This window comes from Ammodytes marinus, assembly GCF_949987685.1.
Source record: "Ammodytes marinus genome assembly, chromosome: 20".
NCBI classification, from domain to species: domain Eukaryota; kingdom Metazoa; phylum Chordata; class Actinopteri; order Uranoscopiformes; family Ammodytidae; genus Ammodytes; species Ammodytes marinus.
The window spans coordinates 2065270-2089014 of record NC_137224.1 but is presented as its reverse complement, the minus strand read 5'-3'; the positions used below and the strand labels follow the sequence as shown (position 1 = coordinate 2089014).

The following is a 23745-nucleotide window of genomic DNA, read 5'->3' as shown; positions in this document are numbered from 1 at the left end:
TGGAGAAATTGGTTAACAACAAATTAGATTATTAATAAACAGATTAAGCTATGGTTGGTTGCAATCTTTTCTTGGAAAGTGTTAGTATACACAGTATGCAGAACTACAGTTGTCCTCTGAAAATAAAGATATTTTAAAAATCATCTTTTCTCCGTTTGGTGCATCCAATCTGCATATACTTGAAAAAAAGGAAAATGTGTTTTTTTTATTTGCACTATTTTTACTTTTAACAATATTGGAATTTTCACATGGTATGTACATCTGTAATTTAACAAGATGTTGAAAACAAACTTATATGTCTCATAATCGTGTTTTATTAAGGAGTATTTCAAATTAATTTTGCAACTTTATAATGTTTTGATTTTTACATTTTTAAGAAAAAACTGTATGTTAACTATTGAACACATTGAAATACACAGTAACCATGACAAAATAGGATATGGTGGCGTAGTGAATAGAGCTCATACCATGTTGGCTCCGGCCTTCGTTGCAGTGGTCGTGGGCTCAAATCCGACCCATGGACCTTTACTGCATGTCATTCCCCTCTCTCTCTCTGTCTCCCCACCTCAACTCTGTACTATATAATAAAAGCTTGAAAATGCCAAAAAAAATTATCTTAAAAAAATAAAAAAAGGATATAGTAAAACAAAAGACTTGAACACACACAGTGGCATCAATGTTATTGGACAATCTAAGCATTCTTTTCACAGATCCATCGATAGGGCATTGTACAGGGGCCGTCCATCCAGGAACTGAGTGCACTGAGTGCGTCTTCACTGGTTTCTATGTGTCCACAGTCTTCTCCTGAAGGGTTGTCCAGCTTCCAGTCATCAGGCTCAGTCCCATGTCCTGCTCTGCTCACCCAGTACCTGCAAATATTGTTATTCAATGAATCAATGAATCAATGAATGAATCAATCAATCAATCAATCAATCAATCAATCAATCAATCAATCAATCAATCAATCAAGTCAAAGTTTTTTATTGTCAGTTCTGATATATGCATTACATACATCAGAATCGAAATGGCGTTTATCTCAAACCCACGGTGCAATAGGAACGTTAAAAATAGAGTAGAATAAGATAAACATAAACAATCAATCAATCAATCAATCAGCTTTATTCAAGAGACTTGAGGTCCATTTAAAAGACATACAACATACACGCTAAAGGAGACAATTATACCAATGTTTCCACATGGATGACTGGTAACATACAGTACTGAGACTAATGTAAGAATATTAATTATTGCTGCTTTAAAGGTGCTCAGAGGAACTTTCAGTTTGTGTTCATTCTTGCACCCCCTTTGGACAAAAGCAGTAGTGTTGTTACTATGCCAGCTGTTGTTTCTGGTTGTACCCATGACAAAGGCATTAAGAAAGACTATATAGAAATAGCATTATTTGCACTGATGGTCTTGTTTGCTGCTACATGTAATTTATTATCATCAGAGCAAAAATTAGACTGTTTCAGAAATATAAAAGTTCCTCGTAGCACCTTTAATGTAAGTGCTTTAGAAGTTGATATCTTTGGTTCTCATTAACACAGAGTATAGGTCCAGTCATTGTATTAAGGGAATGGGTGTTTTTGACTCACTGTGCCCCTGCAGTGACTGGGCTGCCATCCACCCAGAACCATTCTCCTTCCTCCTTCGCGTCCGTCAAACCGATCCAAAACCTGGTGATTCTACTCTGCACCGGAGTCTGGCTGCTTTCAAAGATGAAGCTCTGAAAAGACAATGAAAGATTGTTTAAATTATTTTTTTTAAGTGCCTACTTCATTGATCTTTTGAATTTATTTTTTAAATAACATATATATATATTTTTTTTTTGCGGGTTTGGTGGCAGACCCCAGTAAACAACACATTTAAATTAATTATCAACCATTGAAAAAAAAATAAAAATAATGAAAAAAAGGTCAATTAATGACAATTTTATTTAATTTTTTTTATCTCCCTCAATTAGTCTGATGATATCTTACCTGTTCTGGTTGAGTGTTGACTATGAGCAGGTCGCCCCCTTGTGTCCGACACCAGTCTCTGCTGTCGCTCCAGGTTAGCGCACGGGAGGAGAAGTAATAACACTTTGCATCAAACAGACTCCAGCTCTCGGGACACTCTTTGCAGATCCGCTCTGTTGTGGAAAAAGTAAAAAAGTTATCATTTACCTGAAATGGTAAATTGACTCCACTTATATAGTCCTTTTCCCTGTTTTTTCACAGACCCAAAGCACTTTAAAATTTTTTGTACACATTCACCCAATCACACACACATTCATACACCGATAGCAGCAGCTACCACGCTGGGTGCAATCAAACTATCGGGAGCAATTTAGTCATAGGTTATAGTAAGTGTGACAATAAGTTGGTCAAAATTCAAGCACAAGGCCAAATACTTATCAAAGCTTACATACCATTTTACAGAGCTTAGGCTGTTTATGAACACATATTTTTTTACAACAAAACCTTCTCCAGAATCACTGACTGCCCCTTTAATTAAAGCTGCTTTGGGGGGAAAAGGTGCATAAATGTAGCCTACCTTTTTTCTTGTTGTTGATGACAGGGCAGTAGAGGTCTAGGGAGTGATAGTCCTCCTTCAATGACTTAATCTGGTCCGTCTCATTTCTCCTCCGTTCCTTATTCTTTGCCAGTTCCTTTTTGCTCTCCATCAACATCTTACTCAGGTTTTGATTTTGCTTTTGAAGATCTGCTACTGTGTCCTCACCGCCGCCATTTTGGTTCAACAATTCTCCAATCTTTGTACTCAGATTTTTTACTTCTTCTTGAAATTTAACATTGATTTCCATGAGGTTTCGATTGTCCGATTTCACTTGAACTAGCTCGTCCCTTAGGAGTTTGTTTATCTCTGCTAGGCGTTGATTATCCTCCTCTTGCCTGCTACAAGAATCAACCAGATTTGTGATAGTTTGAGACATATTAAGCTTTTCTTGGTCTTGCTCGGACGTGTACCGCACTAGACGCTCATGTTCTTGTGTGAGATGCAGATTTGTATTAGTTAGATTCACGATTTTCTGCGTTAATTCGGTGCTTTCCGAACTCAAAGCGAGATTTACGGACATTAGTTTTGCCGTGGTCCTGTTGAGAAGTGTGTATTGCTCGTGGAGCCATGTGCTACGCTCTGTCATGATGTCATTGTCTCTCTTCAACTCGCTGTTAACTTTGGAAATAGTGAGATAACTGTCACTGATGTTCCTGTAGTCAAAGAGAAGGCCTTCCCATTCTGGATCGCTGGTTGACTGATTGGTATCTGAAAGTTAAAGACATACTCATTATTTTGTTATAAAAATTATAATAAAATGTATTTGCACAACACTTTTCATACAAGAAATGCAGTTTAAAGTTCTTCCATAATATAGAAATTACATAAACAAAATAATCTACAATAAGATAGAAAAATGTGGATAGACAGCCAGCCTTGCTTTGTCCAAAAGCTTATATATAAAGCAGCACTGACTCAATTGAGTTAAATATTTTGAAATATACACTTATTTGCTTTTATTTGCCGACAAAACATGATTCCAAGACACAAATCTTTCGTCGTTTTAGCAAAAAGCATTTATCTTAAAGCAATTACCTTTTTACTTTAAAACCAACAAATGTGTGTTTTTGTGCTCACTCTTTCTGTCTAATTCCCACTTTGAACTCTATACATCAATAACTTAAATATTCATAAACTTACACAGTACAGAGAGTGAAACACAGGCGACAAGCAGCAACAAGCAAAGTGTTGAGAGGACGATCACTGGACGCAGGTGAAGACAGGTCAACTCTTGTCTGGTTCTGAGACAATCTGAAGCTAAAACAAACAATACATTCATTATTATTTGTAGTAGTAGTAGTAGTGACATGTATTGGAAATAAATTAAGTGCAATAGAAACTGTTCAATTTTTTCAGTTGAAAATGACAAATATGTGTTATCACCATTGTGTAAAAATTGCATGTTGTGCTATACATGGAAAATAAAAATAAAATTAACTTAAATAAAAAACGTTTTTTTATGTCATATCAAAGTGTAATCAGTCTTTGTCTTTACATTCTGGATACCAATGAGTCAACCAGCGATCCTGAATGGGAAGAATATCAGTGACAAATTGTGTATGAATGCTTAAAAGTACAAGTAAAGTGTTTTTATTACTTACATGTTTCCTGTTCCTGCTCAGTTGAAGTCTCTGACGCTGAGCTCAGAGACGTTGGATTATTCATCCCGGGGAACAACGGAAGTTTGATCATTTTACCTGAAAAGAATCAAAATCTTTAAGCAAACTTTCTCTTGAATGACATTTAAAAAATAAAATAAGAATGTCAGGGATGAATTAGACCACAGTTGAATGTAATACTTCAGTCAAAATCAGTGAATATCTCCTCACAATCCGCTACCTGTCTGTACAGTGCGGGAAAAGAATGCAGTATTAATACACAGCCTAGGCTCTGGAAACGAGAAATTGCTAGCTGCAGTGCACCCTTTGTTTACAGACAGGTAGCGCATCATGAGGAGATATTCACAGATTTAGAAAAAAAGTGATTTTGACAACAAGCGTTCTCCAGAATTCAAGTAAAAACACCTTTCAATACTAACACATAAAGATACATTGTCTTAAAGTGGCACAGGTGTGGAGGCCTACTCATTAGAAAACATACAACATGAATGCTTTTCTTGTTCTGAATCAGCCCACACTTCCTTAAAAGGATGGGTTAAGTTGTCGCGTGTCTAGACATCAAACAGACAGATAATCAAAGAACAATAAAAATCACATTTTTACTGCGTCTAAGCCCCCGCAGGCAAAGTGTGTGTGTGGTTTTCCTGTTATGTGTCATCAAAGAGCACAACAGCATCTCTCTACACATGCAATTCAAACACGATTCAGACACAAACACAATCTTAATACAAAAAAACAACAGAAAATTACATTTTAAGGTATTTTCTCATATACACACATACACACTTACATTCCCAACAGTGGACTATCGGTTCACATTGACCAAGTGTGGACCTCTATTTCCAGTTCATGATAAAAATACAAAAACACTGTAGAAAACACGCATAGAAGCGCGCACACACACTTTAAATGTATATTATTCACAACCAAACTCTCCACCAATGAATATACATTACACTCTGAAAAGGTTCTTGAGCATGCGTTTTCTTTCTAACTTTGAAGTGCACTTAGCTGAAAGCACTTCTGTACTTTGAATTCTTATACTTTTTACATGTGATACCTTTACAAAATTACTTACAACTTATATAGTTATTTTGCGATAGTCAGATTCCAAAAAATACTTACAAAAAGATCCATGCATACATGTAAACTATTGTATTTGTTTTCTCTCTTTAATGCAATTTCTGATGTCTAATCTTGATGTATTTTATGCCCCTGTAAAGCACTTTGAATGGCCTTGTGTCTGAATTGTGCTATAGAAATAAACTTGCCTAAACATGCTGCTGAAATCAGATAGAAACACGACTTACCTCAGTAACTGTTGTGTTGGTCAAAACATAAAATCACGTCCCGTCCCGTATTCTCATGGAAGTAGAATGAGCTCCTAATTTTCTCTGTGCACCTACATCTCATTTAAATACAAACAAACAACACACACACACACACACACACACACACACACACACACACACACACACACACACACACACACACACACACACACACACACACACACACACACACACACACACACACACGCACTGATTTACCTCTAAAGGTGAAGATACTTCAAAAACAGCCATCTCTCTTTGATGTTACCTTATCTGTCCTTGAACAATAGTCACTGATGGCTCGACTGTGTGTCACTGTTTGGCTTTCAAACAAAGCCTTTAAATATACAATTAATTATTTATGTGTTGTGTAAGTTTAAAAGTTTTGACAAATGAAAGAAAATCACACAATTTATTTTTATTGTAAGTATTAATTTCACTTTACCTGATTTGAACCAGTAGGTGGCAATGTGGCCTCTTTTTTTAACACATTGCTATGAGTAGTTTTTTGCATTTCAGGTTTTTGTCTTTTTTATTTGTTTTACAACACAAAGCTTAAAGGTGATCTAAGCAGTTTCAGAGGAGGGGGATTTGTTTACATTAGCAGAGCCTGCAGCTAGTTTACAAAACGTATTTACTCTACATGTAATTCTTAGTGTTGAATAATTATATCATCATAAATCAAAACTAAATTATTTTGAGGAACCTGGAACCAAACGTAAGACAAGAATATGTTAGTAAACCAAACTGTGGGCCCTGCTGCTGTAAACAAAAATAATAAAAACCGTAACTTTTCAGGAAGCTTTCTATCTTCAAACAGTTTTCCAGGGATCCAATTTTATTCAATCCAAGTTTATTCAGTCATGAGAATATACCTTAGAAAATGTAACATAGTGCACCTTTAAAAAAAAATCAGTTAGAAAAGTGTGAAATATGTTGTCTTAAGTGTTGATTTCCCGATGTAAGTATTTTGCATTGACAAACACACACTTTGAGTAGTAGTACAGGAGAGAAGTGGATTTTTAAGGTTAACGTTGGTCAATAATGACCAGATATCCCGTCGTAAATGGTCGATCCTACTGTATGTTAATGTGTGTGTATTGACGACGAATACATTGCATCAGATCTGGTTTATCACTACAGTATGTGTTGAGATGGGGCCTGTTAAAACAATGATGGTCTGTTTCCTTTCTCACACTTGAATACTGATCACACACACACACACACACACACACACACACACACACACACACACACACACAACCCCCCCACACACACTTATCACTGGCTACGTCTTTGTTTTAGATCATATCTGCAGAGAAAGACCATTGTCTGCCTTATCTTACATACAGCCTCTGTTGTTAATTGATGTTCTGCCCGAAAAGCAGCAAGTTTGGCATTTTACGTCATTACTCAAATCCCTCATTTAATGTAATAAGCACCCTAAATAAAAACATATACATCAACCAGTAGGCTATTTCAGTAAAGGGTTTTTACAAGTAAGTATAAATAATAGCCGTTCTCTGCTACTGTAGAAACATGGCGGTGCAACATGGCGGACTCAGTGCCCCGCTTCTATGTAGATATAAAAGGCTCATTCTAAGGCAATGAAAAAATTAAAAACACAACTTTTATTTTCAAGCTATTATACACTAATTAAAACATTCTTATGAATATTATATTATATTCCTACCTAGTCTGTTCTGAATTATTTTTTCAAAATGTTTAATTTTAGTTTGTGGATTATACAGTTTATCTTCTCTTAAAGAAACATACAACATTTTCTGGATCTGATTCTCATATCTTACATGTAGTGTGAGTCATTGTAATAATAATAATACATGTTATTTGTTGGCGCCTTTCCGGACACCCAAGGACACCGTACAAAACATAATGAAAGCAACAACAAATTCAAAAAGTACATTCAAGGTCACTAGTGTAAAATCAGGGTGGACAGGCTGGAAGTAATGCCGGGTATACTAATCTGAACAGATGTGTTTTAAGTTTATTAATTTATTTTGTATTAAAACTAAACTAAACTAAACAATACAGAAAAAAATAAAAAAATAAAATATAAAAGTATTGTGAAATGTGTAGTGCTTTTATTCTTGGACTTTCCTTTTAATAATAAACTAAAATAAACACACAATACACAATGCACATACAAAGAATATAAAAAACATGTGATTAAACATATAAGTCGGACAGGGCGGAAATGAAAACCACACCCTAAAAACATATACATTTTAGAATACAAAAAAGAAAAAAATTGTGTGAAATGTGTAGTGCTTTTAGTCAAACATTAGAGAGTTGTAATTGTAATACTGTGAAACTGTGGCCCATGCCTAATTAGAATACAACATTTAAAAAAATAAAATAAAATATCAAAGTAGAGTCAAATCTGTAGTGCTTTTAGTCCTGTACTTTGCTTTTCCACACCACCAGATAAACTAGAATCGGTATGATGCTGACGGGGATCAGTGTGAGTAGCACCACCAGCCATTGAGGTGCGTCGTGCATTATCTCCTCGTTCGAACAGTTGTGGAAGTAGTAAGAGTGGACGTCCAGGTAGAACTCTTCTATGTCGGGGTTCGGGTAAAAACAGCCGAAACGATCAGTCAGAAACTCCAAGCACTCCGTCAAGTTGTTGTACGCGCTGCAATAAGAAAGAGAAAGCAATGTAAATGGTAAATGGTAAATGGACTCCACTTATATAGCGTTTTTCCCTGGTTTTTACAGACTCAAAGCTCTTTACATTGCTGGACCTTTAACTTGACATGAGGAGGGGTAAAGACAAACAAACAGGGGAAGCACAAAATATACAAACCAAGTAAGAAAATAAAAGTTTCAAGGAGTTGCATAAAGCGTTATTTCTATTTATTTATTTTTATTAATTTTTAATAATAATTTAACCCTAAGTCCCTAACCCTAATATTTTACATTACACACCAAAGTGATCTCATTTCGTAAAAGGAGAAACACTAGGAACCTGTGGCACATCTGAGTAAAACCGAGACTGTTGTTGTGGTCAAACCATTTCCTGTTTAAACATAAACAGACTTAACGCTACAGAGGAAGAGGCAGTGGCAGAGGCAGAGACAGTCACTCAGTGTGCATGCCAATGAAGGATATTTCCCGGCTCCAATCTCTACTCATAATGGACCTTTTGACACTAATTACTCTCGGCTAGAAGATAAGGCCGGTGGTAGTACATACATGCACTGGCCTAAAAATTCTTTAGAGATTTACTAGTTTTAGAAGGGGAAATAAATGTTACAGGGTTTTTTAGAAGGTTCTTAGAAACACACTCTCACTCACACATACGTACTCACTCACACACACACACACACACACACACACACACACACACACACACACACACACACACACACACACACACACACACACACACACACACACACACACACACACACACACACACACACACACACACACACACACACACAAGAGATGGTGGGCACCGTAAATGAAATAGCAGCCACCAATAGTTTTACTACTAACACCCTCCTGTCAGGTGCCGGGGATCCAACCAGAGACCTCATGGTTACTGGGAGAAACCAGAGACCTCATGGTTACTGGGAGGAACCAGAGACCTCATGGTTACTGGGAGAAGGAACCAGAGACCTCATGGTTACTGGTCAGCCCGTTGCCTCTAGGCTATCCTACCACCCCCTTGTGGTAAATCAAGGATGAATCAGAGTAGAGATATTAGAAACCACACTCGCTCAGTATATCTTACTGTATGATATTTTCCATGTCACACCATAATTCGACGCCAATTGACGACATTTCTGCGTGAAAAGTTGCACCACAATATTGGTGACTGAAGTAGATCAGCTCTTCCTGAGGACAGCGTCCAGGTCGGGGCAAATTTTCCTGGTCCTGGAAATTCTCTGCGAAGTCACAAAATAAAAAATATATCTGAAGTATAACCAAAGAAATATCAAATACCTCAGGATTTCTAACCTAAAAGCAGTGGTGTAGTAGAACAATTACTCCGTTACAAGTAACAAGCCACCTATCAAAATACCACTTGCGTAAAACTACGCAATTATTTAAAGGTACTATGAGGAACTTTTAAAAATGTCTGAAACAGCCTTATTTCTCCTCTGATGATCATAAATTGCATGTAACAGCAAACGACCATCAGTGAAAATAATGCTATTTTAACAGCATACTGCATCCTAACTAGATTATTTTTTTATGGTCCGATGTAGTATGTAGAATAGAGAAAAGAAAGAGTATGAGATTTGGAACGCATGGACTTTCTAAAGCTGTATTGTGAGTGTGTTTTTGAAGTACAGGAAGTTGAAAGCCACTGATAAGAACCAGAGTTTCCTTCCTTTTGCAGAATAAGTACAAAGACTCACCATCGTCCTCCGTTACAACAGTCCGGTTCTGTCGCAGTAAATCTTCAATTTTATTCTTGTCATCTTCGTACAGACTGGATGTCAAGTTGACTGATGTCATTGTAGCTGCAGGGAAATGAGCATAACAATTGAATATTCGTACAATATATATTCTAAATAAAGTTATTTAAAAAATGCTCAAAATTATAGGTTAAACAATGTCCTTAGTATGTCAGTTGTTTATTTTATTTTGTCTTTTGCTTGTATGTTCACTTTTTTAGTTGTGTGTTTGTGTTCTTAAATTGTATTTAAAAAAAATGCTCAAAATGATCCTCGCAAAACATAAAAAATAATACGTATATAATAGAATATTTGAGCAATATTCTCCAAGATATGTCAAATCAACAAATTGAGTCTTGCATCTATACAAATCAGTGATTTTCACACATAAAGCTAAAAAAAATTGTGTAATATTGATTGCCAGTAAGTAAGTTAAAAAACTGCACCCCATATTATGGTCATTTTTAAGCAAAAAATGCCATCTCATTTCAGTTTTTTATATGTCATATTCTGCTGCACCTTCAAAATCTTAATGACTTGCATGTTGAAATACAGTTGGCTTAAAAAAATAAAAATAAAATACTTTATTGTATGTAATTTTTTCCATCCATTGGAATGAATAAAGAAAATTAACTCAAGACACCACCTTTTTAACAAAAAACATTAGTTTATTTTAAAATCATCTTACCATTGTGGGTGGAGTTGTTGATGAATGTTTGATTCCCCAAAACTTGGCTCAACTCTTCCTCTGTCACGTTTGCTATTTGTGCCTCCACAACACCTGTGGACACAACATATAACAATAAAAAATATGTTCATAGCTTGAACTAGAATATGTTTGTAAACCAAACTGTGGGCCCTGCTGCTGTAAACAACAAGTGAATTTGGATGTAATGTACTATAGAAAAAAATACCTGCCAAAATGTTATGTTTATTTACCATCTAGGATTAAACTGATTTCGCTTTTGAGGTCAGAAAAACCAGGGGTTATTGTTAAAACAGGAGCCTTTCTGAGAAATGTCCTGCCATTGTTTAAGTAATGTTTTTTGTTTTTGTTTTGTCCTTGCCGTACACCATTGTTTGTTTGTAATGATATAATTTGAATTGTGTGCTCCATGCCATGTGCTATGGCCGTGAGCCGTAATAAATAAATGAAATGAAATGAAAATGAAACAGTAACTTTCCAGGAAGCTTTCTAACTTCAAACAGTGTTCCAGGGATCACATTTTCCTGTGAGGAAAGTCTGTTTATTCAGTTATGAGAATAAATCTTAGAACATTTTCAACTTCTCTGACACACCCAAAGTTACACAGTGCAAAGTTACAAGTCAAAACCTGAATGTAAAGTGGGATACACATACCTAGAATGAGCAGGTACAGGATCATGTTGGAGAGTTGGTCGTTCGGTGGTCTGATGTGCCATTAGGAAGCTTGAGGGATGACTGCAGACTGGGATAAGAAATAGGCCCAACCCTCTTTATCCTGCCCCATATCAGCACCGCTATCTGCCCAGTCTGAGCTTGGAAGGACAGACAGCTTTTAGCTTCAGTGCCCCTGACTCCTGGAAAAACTTACAGGAAAAAATTCAAATAAATACCTTCATATCCTTTTACAAATTTAGACATATTATCTTAAATCTGCCGAACACTACCTGTAACTGTTTTAATGTGTTTGTATTGTTGTTTTTGCTTTGCATTTGTTCGACTTGACTTCATTGTAAATGAGTGTCACCCCTCAATTGATCTCTTGAGTATTAATAAAGGTTAAATGAACACACACACACACACACACACACACACACACACACACACACACACACACACACACACACACACTGGTGCACCAGTTAGCACCAGTCTCAAACTATGTTAGATAGCTGCTGAAAACACTCCTTAAGGGATTTCCTCCTTCGTTAAGCGTTTGGTGGAAAGTGGCATTGGGACAGACAGAGACAGGAAGCTGGTGCAGTGGGAGAGATAGACAATGCTTCCAAAAACACAGACTCCGGGCGCTACTGTGGCGTAGTGGATAGAGCGTGTGCCGTACAATATTGGCTGTAAAGTTGACTTGACTTGGGCAGGATGTCGGAGCCTTTTTCTAATGGACAGGAGAGTGGAAACTGTTCTAGCGTACAGGTGGGGGGAGGGGGGGGGGGGGGGGGGGTTGAAAGACATTTAGGGACATTGTTGGAATTCAGAAAAGCAAATTAAGGATGTGAAGCAATCCAGTAACATTCTAGCCAAGATGATGTTTACCAGAGTCACTGGTTGTTTTCGTAATGTTAAAGATGCACTGTGTAACTTTGGGTGTGTCAGAGAAGAATAAACAAACTTTCCCCACAGGACAAATGTGATCCCTGGAACACTGTTTGAAGTCAGAAAGCTTCCCGAAAAGTTACTGTTTCACTGTTGTTGTTTCACTGATGGTCTCGTATTGGTATTACAGGTCCTTTATGATCATCAGGGGAAAAATGAAATTCTGAAATATTTTAAAGTTCCTCGTAGCATCTTTAAAGAATACAATGTATGTAAAATGTAAAATACTTCCTTTGAGTGTCAGTGCACACAACAAATAAAAATACAAATCCGCTTTTTGAGCTGAAATTTTTTATTGAGAATTGAATATCTCTAACACAAAACAGTGCAGATTGTACTGTCAGATTTGGAGTTGTGTGTGTGTGGGGCTGAAATGAGACTTATCACTGGTTTCAATTCGCCCTCCGGTTGAGCGGCTGGATATTAATCGCCCACTTGCCTCGATCTTAAACTCATTCTATTCCTCAAGATCTCAATATCTTGATTAACATTTACCTTTAGTTTAAACAATGTCCTTAAAACCTGTAAAGTAGAGTAAGCTGTGTTGTTTATTTTGTCTTTTGTTTGTGTGTTCACTTTTTCAGTTGTGTGTTTGTGTTCTTTGGAAAAAAAATCCAAAATAAAGTATTTAAAAAAAGAATCTCAATATCATCTCTCTTCACAACGTCCCCATCTTGTCTTTCAGTCGGACAGTAAAAACAATTAACAATGCAGAAAACCTACTACCGTCTGACTGTCTGTTATTTACCGTATACTCATAGTGAACAAAAGTAGTTGTGTAGAAACAAAGTTGTAAATGGAAAAATTGTATAATAACAATAACTATAATGCATTTCCTGCTGAAAATGGGTGTGAATGCTGAAAAAGCTTACGCTAAACTGGATAGCTGAGTATGAAGATTCTAAAGATTTTAAAAAGGTTTCATTAGTATGAAAGGAGTTCAAAAGTTATATATATAAGATTGAATACAATTTCTTGCTGAAATTATGAACATAATAACGATAATTCTATCTGTATGATGAGTGTATTCCTTTACAATCTCAATTATTTATTTTGTGTTTATCTCAATCTACCATCAATTATTTGTTTGACAGGAAATGTCATATATAGGCAATTGATTTTGCTACGATGGTCGGAAAAAAAACAAGATGTTTAAAGGTTTGGCTTTGATAAATTGTCATGGGTAATTTTGGCTATTTTATTACATTTACAGGCAAAACGTTTTAATTAATTAATCCAATTAAGATATCAGTAGGTCAATCAAAAGTAAATCATAGTACTTCTTGTATATACAGTACATGTCACATTGACCTTTAAAAATCTCAGTATCTGTTTTGAAATACAGCGCTGAAAAACATTAAGAGACTGCTCCAAATATTCAGTGTCTCTCGTTTAACTATTTATAGGAAATTCTTTGATTAAAATTAACATTTTGTTTTATACTATTAACTACTGACAACATTTCTACCAAATTCCCCCCAAAATATTCTCCTTAAGAGCATTTCCATTAAGTAATGTAGATATGAAGACTTTTTTTTTAAGTTTATTTTTTTGGCATTTTCAAGCTTTATCAAATAGTACAGAGTTGAAATGGGGAGACAGTGAGAGAGGGGGGATGACCTGCAGTAAAGGTCCACGGGTCGGATTTGAACCCGCGACCACTGCAACGAAGGCCGGAGCCAAAATGGTATGCGCTCTATCCACTATGCCACCAGAGCATCCCAGATATGAAGATTTAAGAAAATTCCAGACTGGTCTCTTAATGTTGAAAACGTATTTTAACATATTTTAAATAGATACTGACATTAAATTTTTTCTTAATTTTTATGTTTTATATAAGTAATTGTTGTAATTGTTGTTACCCCACACAACGTCAAAAGGCAGAAACTGAAATGAGAAATTGAAAAAAGTGAAGATGAAAAGATAAAAAGATTAAAAGATAAAAAATTAAATTAATAAATAAATACATCATATGTAAGTGGAATTCATAAATTAGTTTTTTTCGGTAAATTGTTTTTTAAGCCCAGTTCAGACCAAAGATTCGCCTCGCAACGACTTGCAACGAGACGGTTTTAGAACGTCGCGCAGGAGAAGTCGCAGCAGTGTGAACTGCTCGATGCAGCATGGGTGATGCCGTTGCAAGGAGTCGCAGAAGATTCAACATGTCAAATTGCCAGGTCCACATGGTTTTGTGAATACAGATTCCCCAGTATTTTTAAATTAGTTTGAAACTATGAAAGAGTAATTAAGTTAAATAGGCTGTATAGAAGATACCTATATTGTTGGTCACTTTATCTCTGTCTATATATTTAATGTCTAATCTTGATGTATTTCATGCCCCTGTAAAGCACTTTGATTGGCCTTGTGTCTGAATTGTGCTATAGAAGAAAAACCTGCCTTGCCATCCTGCAAACATGCCAATCTCAATTTCACCCTGGATGTTTTGTTGACAGGTTGAATAGTAGGTCGCTAGTTTCACACCAAAGTATGAAAACCACACTGAAAAACAAACTGCGAGGGGTCGGTATTATAGGTGAAAAAACAAACAAGGATATGTAGAAATCTGTCGCCCAGCTGTCAACAAGCACCCAGTTCCCATCAGCATAAACCATTGACATCCACCGATCGCGCATTTTTTTTTCATTCTTATGGTCTGGTGCCAACGCCTGTAGCAACATTGTGGTTTTTGCAGCACATACACACACACACACACACGATCGGTAATAACGTCTATGCAGCAGCAGCGATGATCATGTGTTTTCATAGTGAGAATTACAGCCAGTGGTTTCATTTTTAACCAGCGCTTTCAACACCCACACAGACTTATTTATTTGGGGTTTCTTTGGAAGCAGAAAAAAAAGAAAAGATATCTCCCATAGTAGTATTAAAGCTTAAGTGCGTAACTTTTTCATCTAAATGAATGTCCACCATACGTTAAGGCCATCACCAAACAATGTAAATGGACCTAAGTTGATTTATGAGTTTCGGTTTATTTTGTCGAGTTGATACGAAGCGATTGTGCTATGCTCCATTTACAGTGCAAGAATGGGATCGAATTTGGGGAAACATCGCTGTCTAAATGTTTAATGTCTAAACTTGAACCTTGATGTATTTTCTTTGTTTTTTTACTATCTCTTAAATACAATTTCTAATGTCTAATCTTGATGTATTTTTTGCCCCTGTAAAGCTCTTTGAATGGCCTTGTGTCTGAATTGTGCTATAAAAATAAACTTGCCTTGCCATATCCCAATACCCCTTTATTTGAACAGATCAGTTGGTCACATCTGTGGCTGAATTGCCTGACAAACGAGGGCACAATATACCCTTCGAAAGTGAGTCAGACGACAGTTGTGGGTCGGTTTTGTTACCAGTCAGTGCCTGTCCCACCCAGATGTGTGTTCGCATTGTGAACCTAAAGCTCCATATTGCGAGCATGCTCTGTGCATTTCATCAGATATTTCTCTCCTCTTATTTAAAAAAAAAGTCACATAAATTATTGGCCATCTTATTTTGAAAACAATAATAGGATAAACTTTCTCTCTAAAAAATTGCGATGTTGGATAAAGCCAAAGTAAAAATCTTCATTTAATTTTTACAACATATTAGCGTCCAAAGTTTTTGATACATCCTTTAACTTTTTAAAGCAAAAAATACTATGTATGTAATGGTCTTGAAAAATGCATTTTCTGCAGGTTTTTAAGAACAAAATGCACCACTAATCAAGACAATCAAGATCAAGTCAAACCAATTAGCAACATATGATATGAACAAATCCTTCTGTAATAGCTTTTAAATTTGAAAAAATCCAAATTGATTTATACAGAAAGACATAAGCATATCATAAAAATATGCACAGTCTAAGTCTAAAAGAAATGCCAGCACTACAAATGTATCAACAAAACAAGAACTCCTACTCATGCAAACACAGCAGAGGGTATAAAAAGGTCAACAAGGCAGCACATAGTACAGTTGGGTGGTGGTTTTCAGGTTTAAGGTTTTGCCCGCAAGCTTGTTTTTAAAAGTGCCAAGCTTCTCATCATCTCCACAGACACACAGAGGGAGGACTGGGATGCATAACACCTATAACAGCACAGGTAAGGCAGATATACATACAGGTGAAACTCATTATTAGAATATCATGGAAAATGTATTGGAATTGAGGCAAGAATTCATGCAAAAGGGGACCAAACCAAGTACTGAGTACATGTGCATGATTATACTTTATAGAGGGCCGTCATTTCTGTATTTAAAATCCCTTTTTTTATTGATTTCATATAATATTAAAATTTTCTGAGATTTTGAATTTGGGGGTTTTCATAAGCTGTTAGCCATAATAATCAAAATTATAACAAATAAATGCGAGTTTCACCTGTAATATAGGGCAGCCATTGTTTTAATGTCTAATCTTTATGTATTTTATGCCCCTGTAAATCACTTTGAATGGCCTTGTGCTTTACATACTAAACTTGCCTTGCCTTACACTTATAAAAATGACTGGGATGAGCAGTTTCCCATTCCCATGCATTTCACATAACTACATGTGTTTTAAAATTGCAGGTGTTAGGTTATTTTTATAAGGTATTTTAGTCTCCCATTACAAAATAAATACAATACATGATATTTTTAACACTATACATTGTTAGAAGAACTTAAAATAACTGCCCTGCATGTGACACTTGTGATGTTAAATCTGCTCATGTCTTCCCACATGCCACTAACACCTGACACCAGTGTTTAAGTTTACAGTTCCCCTTTTTTAAGGAAAGGCCAGGCAAGTTTATTTCTATAGCACAATTCAGACACAGGGCCATTCAAAGTGCTTTACAGAGGCATATAATACATCAAGATTAGACATTATAAATTGCATTCAAGTGATAGTAAAAACAAAGAAAATACACCAAGATTCAAGAGTAGACATTAAACATTTAGACAGCGATGTAAAATGGCTGAAATGAAAATAACGTGACTGACAAAATAGTTATCTTCTATATAGTCTATTTAACCGAATAACTCTTTCATGGTTTCAAACTAATTTAAAAATATTAACTATATACTTTTTAAATACTTTAAATGGACAAATGCATAATATTTCTCTCTAAGAGTTCTTATTGTAAATATTCTATTCATATATTTAAAGTTGCTTTTACATGTATTCTCTCTTCATGGTATTTCTATATTTGTCTGACCACACATTTCTTGCATACGAGAACCGATTCTGATTCAAACAGGTGTGAAAAAGGCTGAAATTAATTTAACTGCTTCCCACTCAAACTGCACAACAACATATGTTGTAGCTAGAAATAATGTCTGTAAAGCAATTTCGTATTTCTTAATATTATATTATGACTTGATTTGTTGATTTCTGTTTCTTAATAATTTAAATAAAAAGTTGTACGACAACAGACTATATTTACAGTTGAATTCTTAATCTGATGGACACAAGCTACTTTTTTTAGGTGTAAAATAAAAAATAATGAATACATTAGGTTGATCGAATCGGATAACAAATAAATTATCTTAAAATATATAAAATATCAAATGCTCCCGATAGAGGCAGCAAATCTGGAAAACGCTTGTAGTCAAAATCACTTTTTTGTTCAAATCAGTGGGTATCTTTTCGCGATCTGCAACCTATCCGGACTGTGTGTGGCTGAAAAAAAACAGGTCGCAGATCGTGAGGAAATAATCAGAAGAATTCTCCAGAATTTCTGACCCCACTTTTAATATAAGGTAATAATAAAAAATAAATCAGAGAATATCTCATAATCATTCGCAACCTGTCAGTACTGCGCAGAAAAATAAATCCAGTGTTAATACACAGCCTAGGCTGTGCAAACGGGTATCTTAACAAAGGGTATGTAACAAAGGGGCCACTGTAGCTATAATAGTGGACCGATAGTCCACTGTTGGTAACGTAGGTTTGTTGGTGTGTGTGTGTGTGTGTGTGTGTGTGTATCATACGGTATATTACGCAAGCTACTGTAGTTATGGTCTTATTTAGTCTTTTGAAATTGCACCATAAACCCCCATACAGACTCACTATAGCAGTATAGACGTGTGTATATACATCATGATATGAATCAAACTGTCTGTTTGCGGCCGTTTAAGTTTCAACTCAGGAAACAAGACTCTCACGTGACTCAAATCTATATTCTCTACAAGAGGCATTTCCTTTTTCTCTTCCAGCTACCCGAGCAATATACCACCAGATATGCCATGTTACTTTAAAGGTGCAGTGTGTAGAATGTATTACCATTTTTCAGAATAGACTTGGTAGAAATTTAATATAATATTCATAAGTGTGTTTTAAATAAGGTATACTCGCTTGAAAACAAAAGTTGTTTTTTATTTTCTAAGATCTATTCTCATACCTGAATAAACCTTACACACAGGAAATTTGGATCCCTGGAACACTGTTTGACGTTAGAAAGCTTCCTGAAAAAGTTACTGTTTAACTGTTGTTGTTTACAGCAGCAGGGCCCACAGTTTGGTTTACAATCATATTCTATTCCTACGTTTGGTTCCAGGCGCCTCAAAATAATTAGATTCATGATGAGAGAAATATTCAATACTAAGAATTACATGTAGAGAAAATATGTTTTGTAAACTAACTGCAGGCTCTGTGAATGTAAACAAATTTCCTGGTCTTGAAACTGCATAGTGCACCTTTAACAGTAAAAATTAAGACAGATAAATTCCGACCTCTTTAGACACCCACCCAGCACTGATCTATCTACAAACTTATATTTGCTACTGTTCCTCTTACCTTTTAGAGTGAAAAGAAATCCTTAATATCTGTATCCACCATCACATACTGAAAGAAATTCTAATTCAAAGAAAATAGATAATAAGATCTAAACATTCAATATTGCGATTAGCTTGAGCAGAGAGAGAGATAGAGAGGCACACACACACACACAGCAGCTAGAGACGAAGTGATAAATGATTGTGCAAACCAGGGCTATTTAGTGACTTTTAGCACGCGACATTGACTGATCTATAGACCTTAAGCTGCCCACATATTTCCCCTTGTGCCAACGGCCTGATGCCACTGTCACGCAAACCTGGTGCAAAAATGACTAGAATATCACAGCTTGCTTTCAACTCAACTGTGTAGGTGTGTGTGCTTCCTGATATCGTGACAACTAGAGCCATTGAGTTATTAGCTGGTGCCTTTATAGGAACACCTATACGTATAGTTCTGTTCTGTGGCATTTTACAGAAACCCAGAGTGACTCATTTCATAATACATTTACATAGACATGTTACAGTTACAGAAGGTCTTTTGTTGTTTAGTCTAGCAGGTTATACCCCAAAGTTTCAATAACTAAATGATTGACACAAGTACTTTCAAAAAGGCACGTAGGTTACGAGAAATATAATTTTTCTGGCACTTTATCTGACCGTATTTATGCTTGGTTTTTATTATCTCTTAAATGCAATTTCTAATGTCTAATCTTGATATATTTTATGCCCCTGTAAAGCACTTTGAATGGCCTTGTGTCTGAATTGTGTTATAGAAATAAATAGGCCTTGTCTTTCTTTGTTTTTGCTTTTCAACTTGCTGTAAAAATGTTATTCTTAGAATTGTCTCATCTCTGTGAATATCTTTATTTTGTAACTTTGACTTGTATGTATGATACTGATCTATGATTCTGGATTGTAATACAAGGTAGATGTCAAAAGACAGAGACCGTAAACAGAGGTCCACACTTGGTCAATTTAGACCGATGTGTGTGTGTGTGTGTGTGTGTGTGTATGTGTGTGTGTGTGTGTGTGTGTGTCTGTGTGTGTGTTTACAGTGTGCAAAATAGATGACATTATCATCATTGGCGATTAGGTTCAGGCATCCCAGTTGGGTGGCTAGGGTACGGGGAAAGAGATAGGTTAGAATAGGAGTAAAAGACACACACACACACACACACACACACACACACACACACACACACACACACACACACACACACACACACACACACACACATTACAAGACACAACATTAACAAATCTTAATTTCATTTCTTCTCCCTCCCCGACAGCAATGGAAATCTACGATTATTACGACAACGACACGGACTACGACTATGTCAACATCTCGGCCTGGAACGCCACATTCACCGAGTTCTGGTGCGAAGCCGGCGAGCACGAATCCGCCATCAAGATCTTCCAAACCTGCTTTTTCTGCCTCATATTCCTGGTCGGCGTTGTTGGAAACTGCCTAGTCATGGCTACATTCACTCTATACCGCCGCCTACGCCTTAGATCTATGACTGACATTTTCCTCTTCCATTTGGCCTTGGCGGATCTCCTGTTGCTGCTAACCCTACCATTGCAAGCCATAGAGACACACTTGGGTTGGATCTTTTTCGTCCCGTTATGCAAAGCTACGAGGGCTTGCTACGCTATCAACACCTACAGTGGACTTCTGCTGCTAGCTTGCATCAGCGTCGACCGCTACATGGTGGTAGCTAGAGCTCAGGAGATGCTAAAGCTACGCAGTCAAATACTGAAAAGTGGCATCGTGGCTGCCGCGGTTGTGTGGATTATCGCGCTCATTCTAAGCATCCCCGAGATTCGTTTCGCCGGCGTGCTAGGCGAAGGCGCCAATGCGTACTGTGGCATGATTTTAAGCGGGAGAATCAAAATGGCTACCAACGGAGCGATCATTGCAGTCTTTAGCCTGTCTTTCCTGGTCATGGTAACTTGCTATTCATTGATCGCTCGAGTGTTGTGGGTAGGGCACGCCAACAAGCAAGGGAAACAGTGGCACAGACAGCGCACCTTGAAGCTGATGGTAGCGCTTGTGCTAGTTTTTCTACTGTTTCAGTTGCCGTACACTGTGGTTTTGTCGTATAAAATCGCAGGGTCGTTTTGCAGCATTCTACCCGAGTACATAACCTGCACGTTGGCATACACTCGCTGCTGTCTCAACCCCATCCTGTACGCTCTGGTTGGGGTGCGTTTTCGTAGCGATGTGCTGAAGTTGATCCGTGATTCTGGCTGCCTGTGTGGGTTCCAGATAGGGACAGAGTCAGTGAGCTCAAACTCACACACATCATCCGCGGCTTGCTCTCCCACTCACTCCAGCAAAACAATGACTTCCACCAAAAGCTTCAGTTACTAGAGCAGGGAAACTTACTGTGTCTTTACTGTTAAAGGTGCAATATGCAGTTTCAGAGGAGGGGGATTTGTTTACATTCGCAGAGGAAAGTTTGTTTATTCAGTAATGAGAACATACCTTAGAAAATGTTTCACTTCTCTGACACACCCAAAGTTACATAGTGCACCTTTAAGGTTGAAGGCACCTTTCTTTGTAGTAGTAATTCTATTACTAGTTAATTCTACCGCCGTCTTTTGACTAAAGCGGAAGTGTTTTTACGACACCAGCACCCACTGTTCTAAACACCTTTGCGAGGACCTAAATCACCAAGGTGTATTTTGTCAAATTTTGAAAATAAAAAAAGTATGCGATTCATCATATCGACATATTGCTATCTTGCTTTTGCTGCCTTATGCATTTCCATTGTATATTATATTTTCTGCAACAAATAAATGTCGAAGTTTAAGTTTTTGGACACAGTTTAAAAAAAATTGTATTGTATTCTATAGAAGTTATGTTTATTTTTCCATTGTCTAACTCCAAACACACAGGAGAAATGTTTTTGTCCTTGAAAATGCTTCTTCATTTTTGATTTGCGTGTCATGATATCAAGAAATATCTGTAAAAATAAACTTTCGCTTTTATTTTATCTTCATGGTCCCATGACTATTTTGACATTCAACTGACATCACTACAGTGTGTATATTCTTAAAGCCCAGGTTGTCCTGCAGAGAAAGCTGTACATAGCTTGATTGTGCATCACAGGGCACATGTTAATACGAGGCGTATTAGATAATAAATTCCAGATGGACCAGAAATGGCTTATGGGCTAATTTTGTGCCCTTTTGCTTTGCAGTGCAGTGTTGCTCTAATGTATCAAGAGGTGTTTTATTTTAATGATTATTTTTTTAGCATTTTCAAGCTTTATTTGACAGTACAGAGTTGAAATGGGGAGACAGAGCGGGGGGATGACCTGCAGTAAAGGTCCACGGGTCGTATTCGACCACTGCAACGAAGGCCTGAGCCGATATGGTACGCACTCTATCCACTACGCCACCGGAGCGCCCATAAAGATGTGTTTTTATGTTGTAATGTATTGGTTGAAACTCCACTCAAACAATAAAATCTCCCGAGCTTTGGGTTGAAGTCACGAGTTTGAAAGACTCTACACATTCCCTTTGTTACTCAAGAAGTCTTGAGGTTTGAGAGACGGCTCACTGTCACATTAGTCACATTGGCATTACGGCCAAAAATAGCAACAACAAAGACGGTGTGTGTTGTGTTGTGTGTGTGTGTGTGTGTGTGTGTGTGTGTGTCAGGCCCGGTTCTAGAAAGTCAGACTTGGGGGGGCCTGTAGAAATTTTGGGGGGGCACACTGGGCAGGGAGACCGAAGATGCGAGCGCGCGCAGAGCGCACGAGCCGAAATTTTTTGCCCTTGTAAGATCTCTGCGTCTGCTTTTTGGCACATTTACTGTGAATTGTGTAGAACACAATATGCAAATAAACGTTGAGTGTTGCTGTGTGGGAAATTTGATTATTGCATGTTTTTTTTCTCCAAAATGTTTATGAATAACATATAATATACATTATATACAACATAATGTGTATATATATAAAATAAATGATTGTGATGTAAGTGTTTTATTGGCTAATTTTATTTGATGCCTCAAATGGTGAATTAAATAGGCCTACTTCCTATTAGTCAATGCATTGTGTGTCTGAATGTGTTCTCAACAGGATAATGCAGAACTGATTTAAAAAAAAAATACACTTGGTTAACAGCAGCCAACAGTAGCCAGCTAATCTATATTTTACAGTAGGCAATTTAAATCATGTGTGTGTTTGTGTGTCCAACAGGACAAATGCAGAACAGATTTTTTGGGGGTTTTTTGATTTAGTTAACAGCATTCAACAGCAGCCAGCTGATCAATATTAATTTAACAGTAGGCTATTTCAATCATATATATGTGTGTGTGGACCCAATTAATTTTATTTGACATTTTCTTGGACAGCGAACGAAATTTTCCGTCCGATAGTGGGTCGGGAAAAAACCCAGACCCACTATCGGAAAAAAAAAAAAAAAAAAAAAAAAAAAAAAAAAAAAATCTCAAATTTTGGTTGGGGGGGCACAGCTCACATCTGGGGGGGCACGGCCCCCCCTGGCCCCTGGCTACCGCCGGCCCTGGTGTGTGTGTGTGTGTGTGTGTGTGTGTGTGTGTGTGTGTGTGTGTGTGTGTGTGTGTGTGTGTGTGTGTGCATGCATTGTTTAGTCCAAAGTTTTTTTGCAATCGTAAGGTGACAAAAAGCAGACAGTATAGTCACAGATTTACATACCCACCTCAGCCTCCATTTCAAGGAACTAAAATCCTAAACAATGTTTTCCAAAAGGAAGAA

At 36.9% G+C, this 23745-nt stretch overlaps 2 protein-coding genes across 3 annotated transcripts; one reads left to right on the top strand and one right to left on the bottom strand.

Annotated features, from left to right (window-relative positions):
* Positions 1–7226: 7226 nt before the first annotated feature.
* LOC307267291 (receptor activity-modifying protein 1) lies at positions 7227–19105 on the bottom strand. 2 transcript variants are annotated; one of them, XM_080049576.1, is made up of 6 exons: positions 19017–19105; positions 11297–11505; positions 10625–10717; positions 9898–10002; positions 9267–9420; positions 7227–8162 (listed from the first exon to the last, which is right to left on the bottom strand). In XM_080049576.1, exons 2-6 carry the CDS (start codon positions 11319–11321, stop codon positions 7919–7921), a joined length of 621 nt encoding a protein of 206 aa, XP_079905702.1. In that variant the 5' UTR covers positions 11322–11505; positions 19017–19105; the 3' UTR covers positions 7227–7918. The 2 variants fall into 2 exon arrangements, with proteins under 2 accessions (XP_079905702.1, XP_079905703.1); XM_080049577.1 differs by having other exon boundaries at positions 9291–9420.
* On the top strand, positions 16232–21818 carry ccr10 (chemokine (C-C motif) receptor 10). The gene is made up of 2 exons (XM_080049575.1): positions 16232–16344; positions 20290–21818. Exons 1-2 carry the CDS (start codon positions 16320–16322, stop codon positions 21372–21374), a joined length of 1110 nt encoding a protein of 369 aa, XP_079905701.1. The 5' UTR covers positions 16232–16319; the 3' UTR covers positions 21375–21818.
* Positions 21819–23745: the final 1927 nt, after the last annotated feature.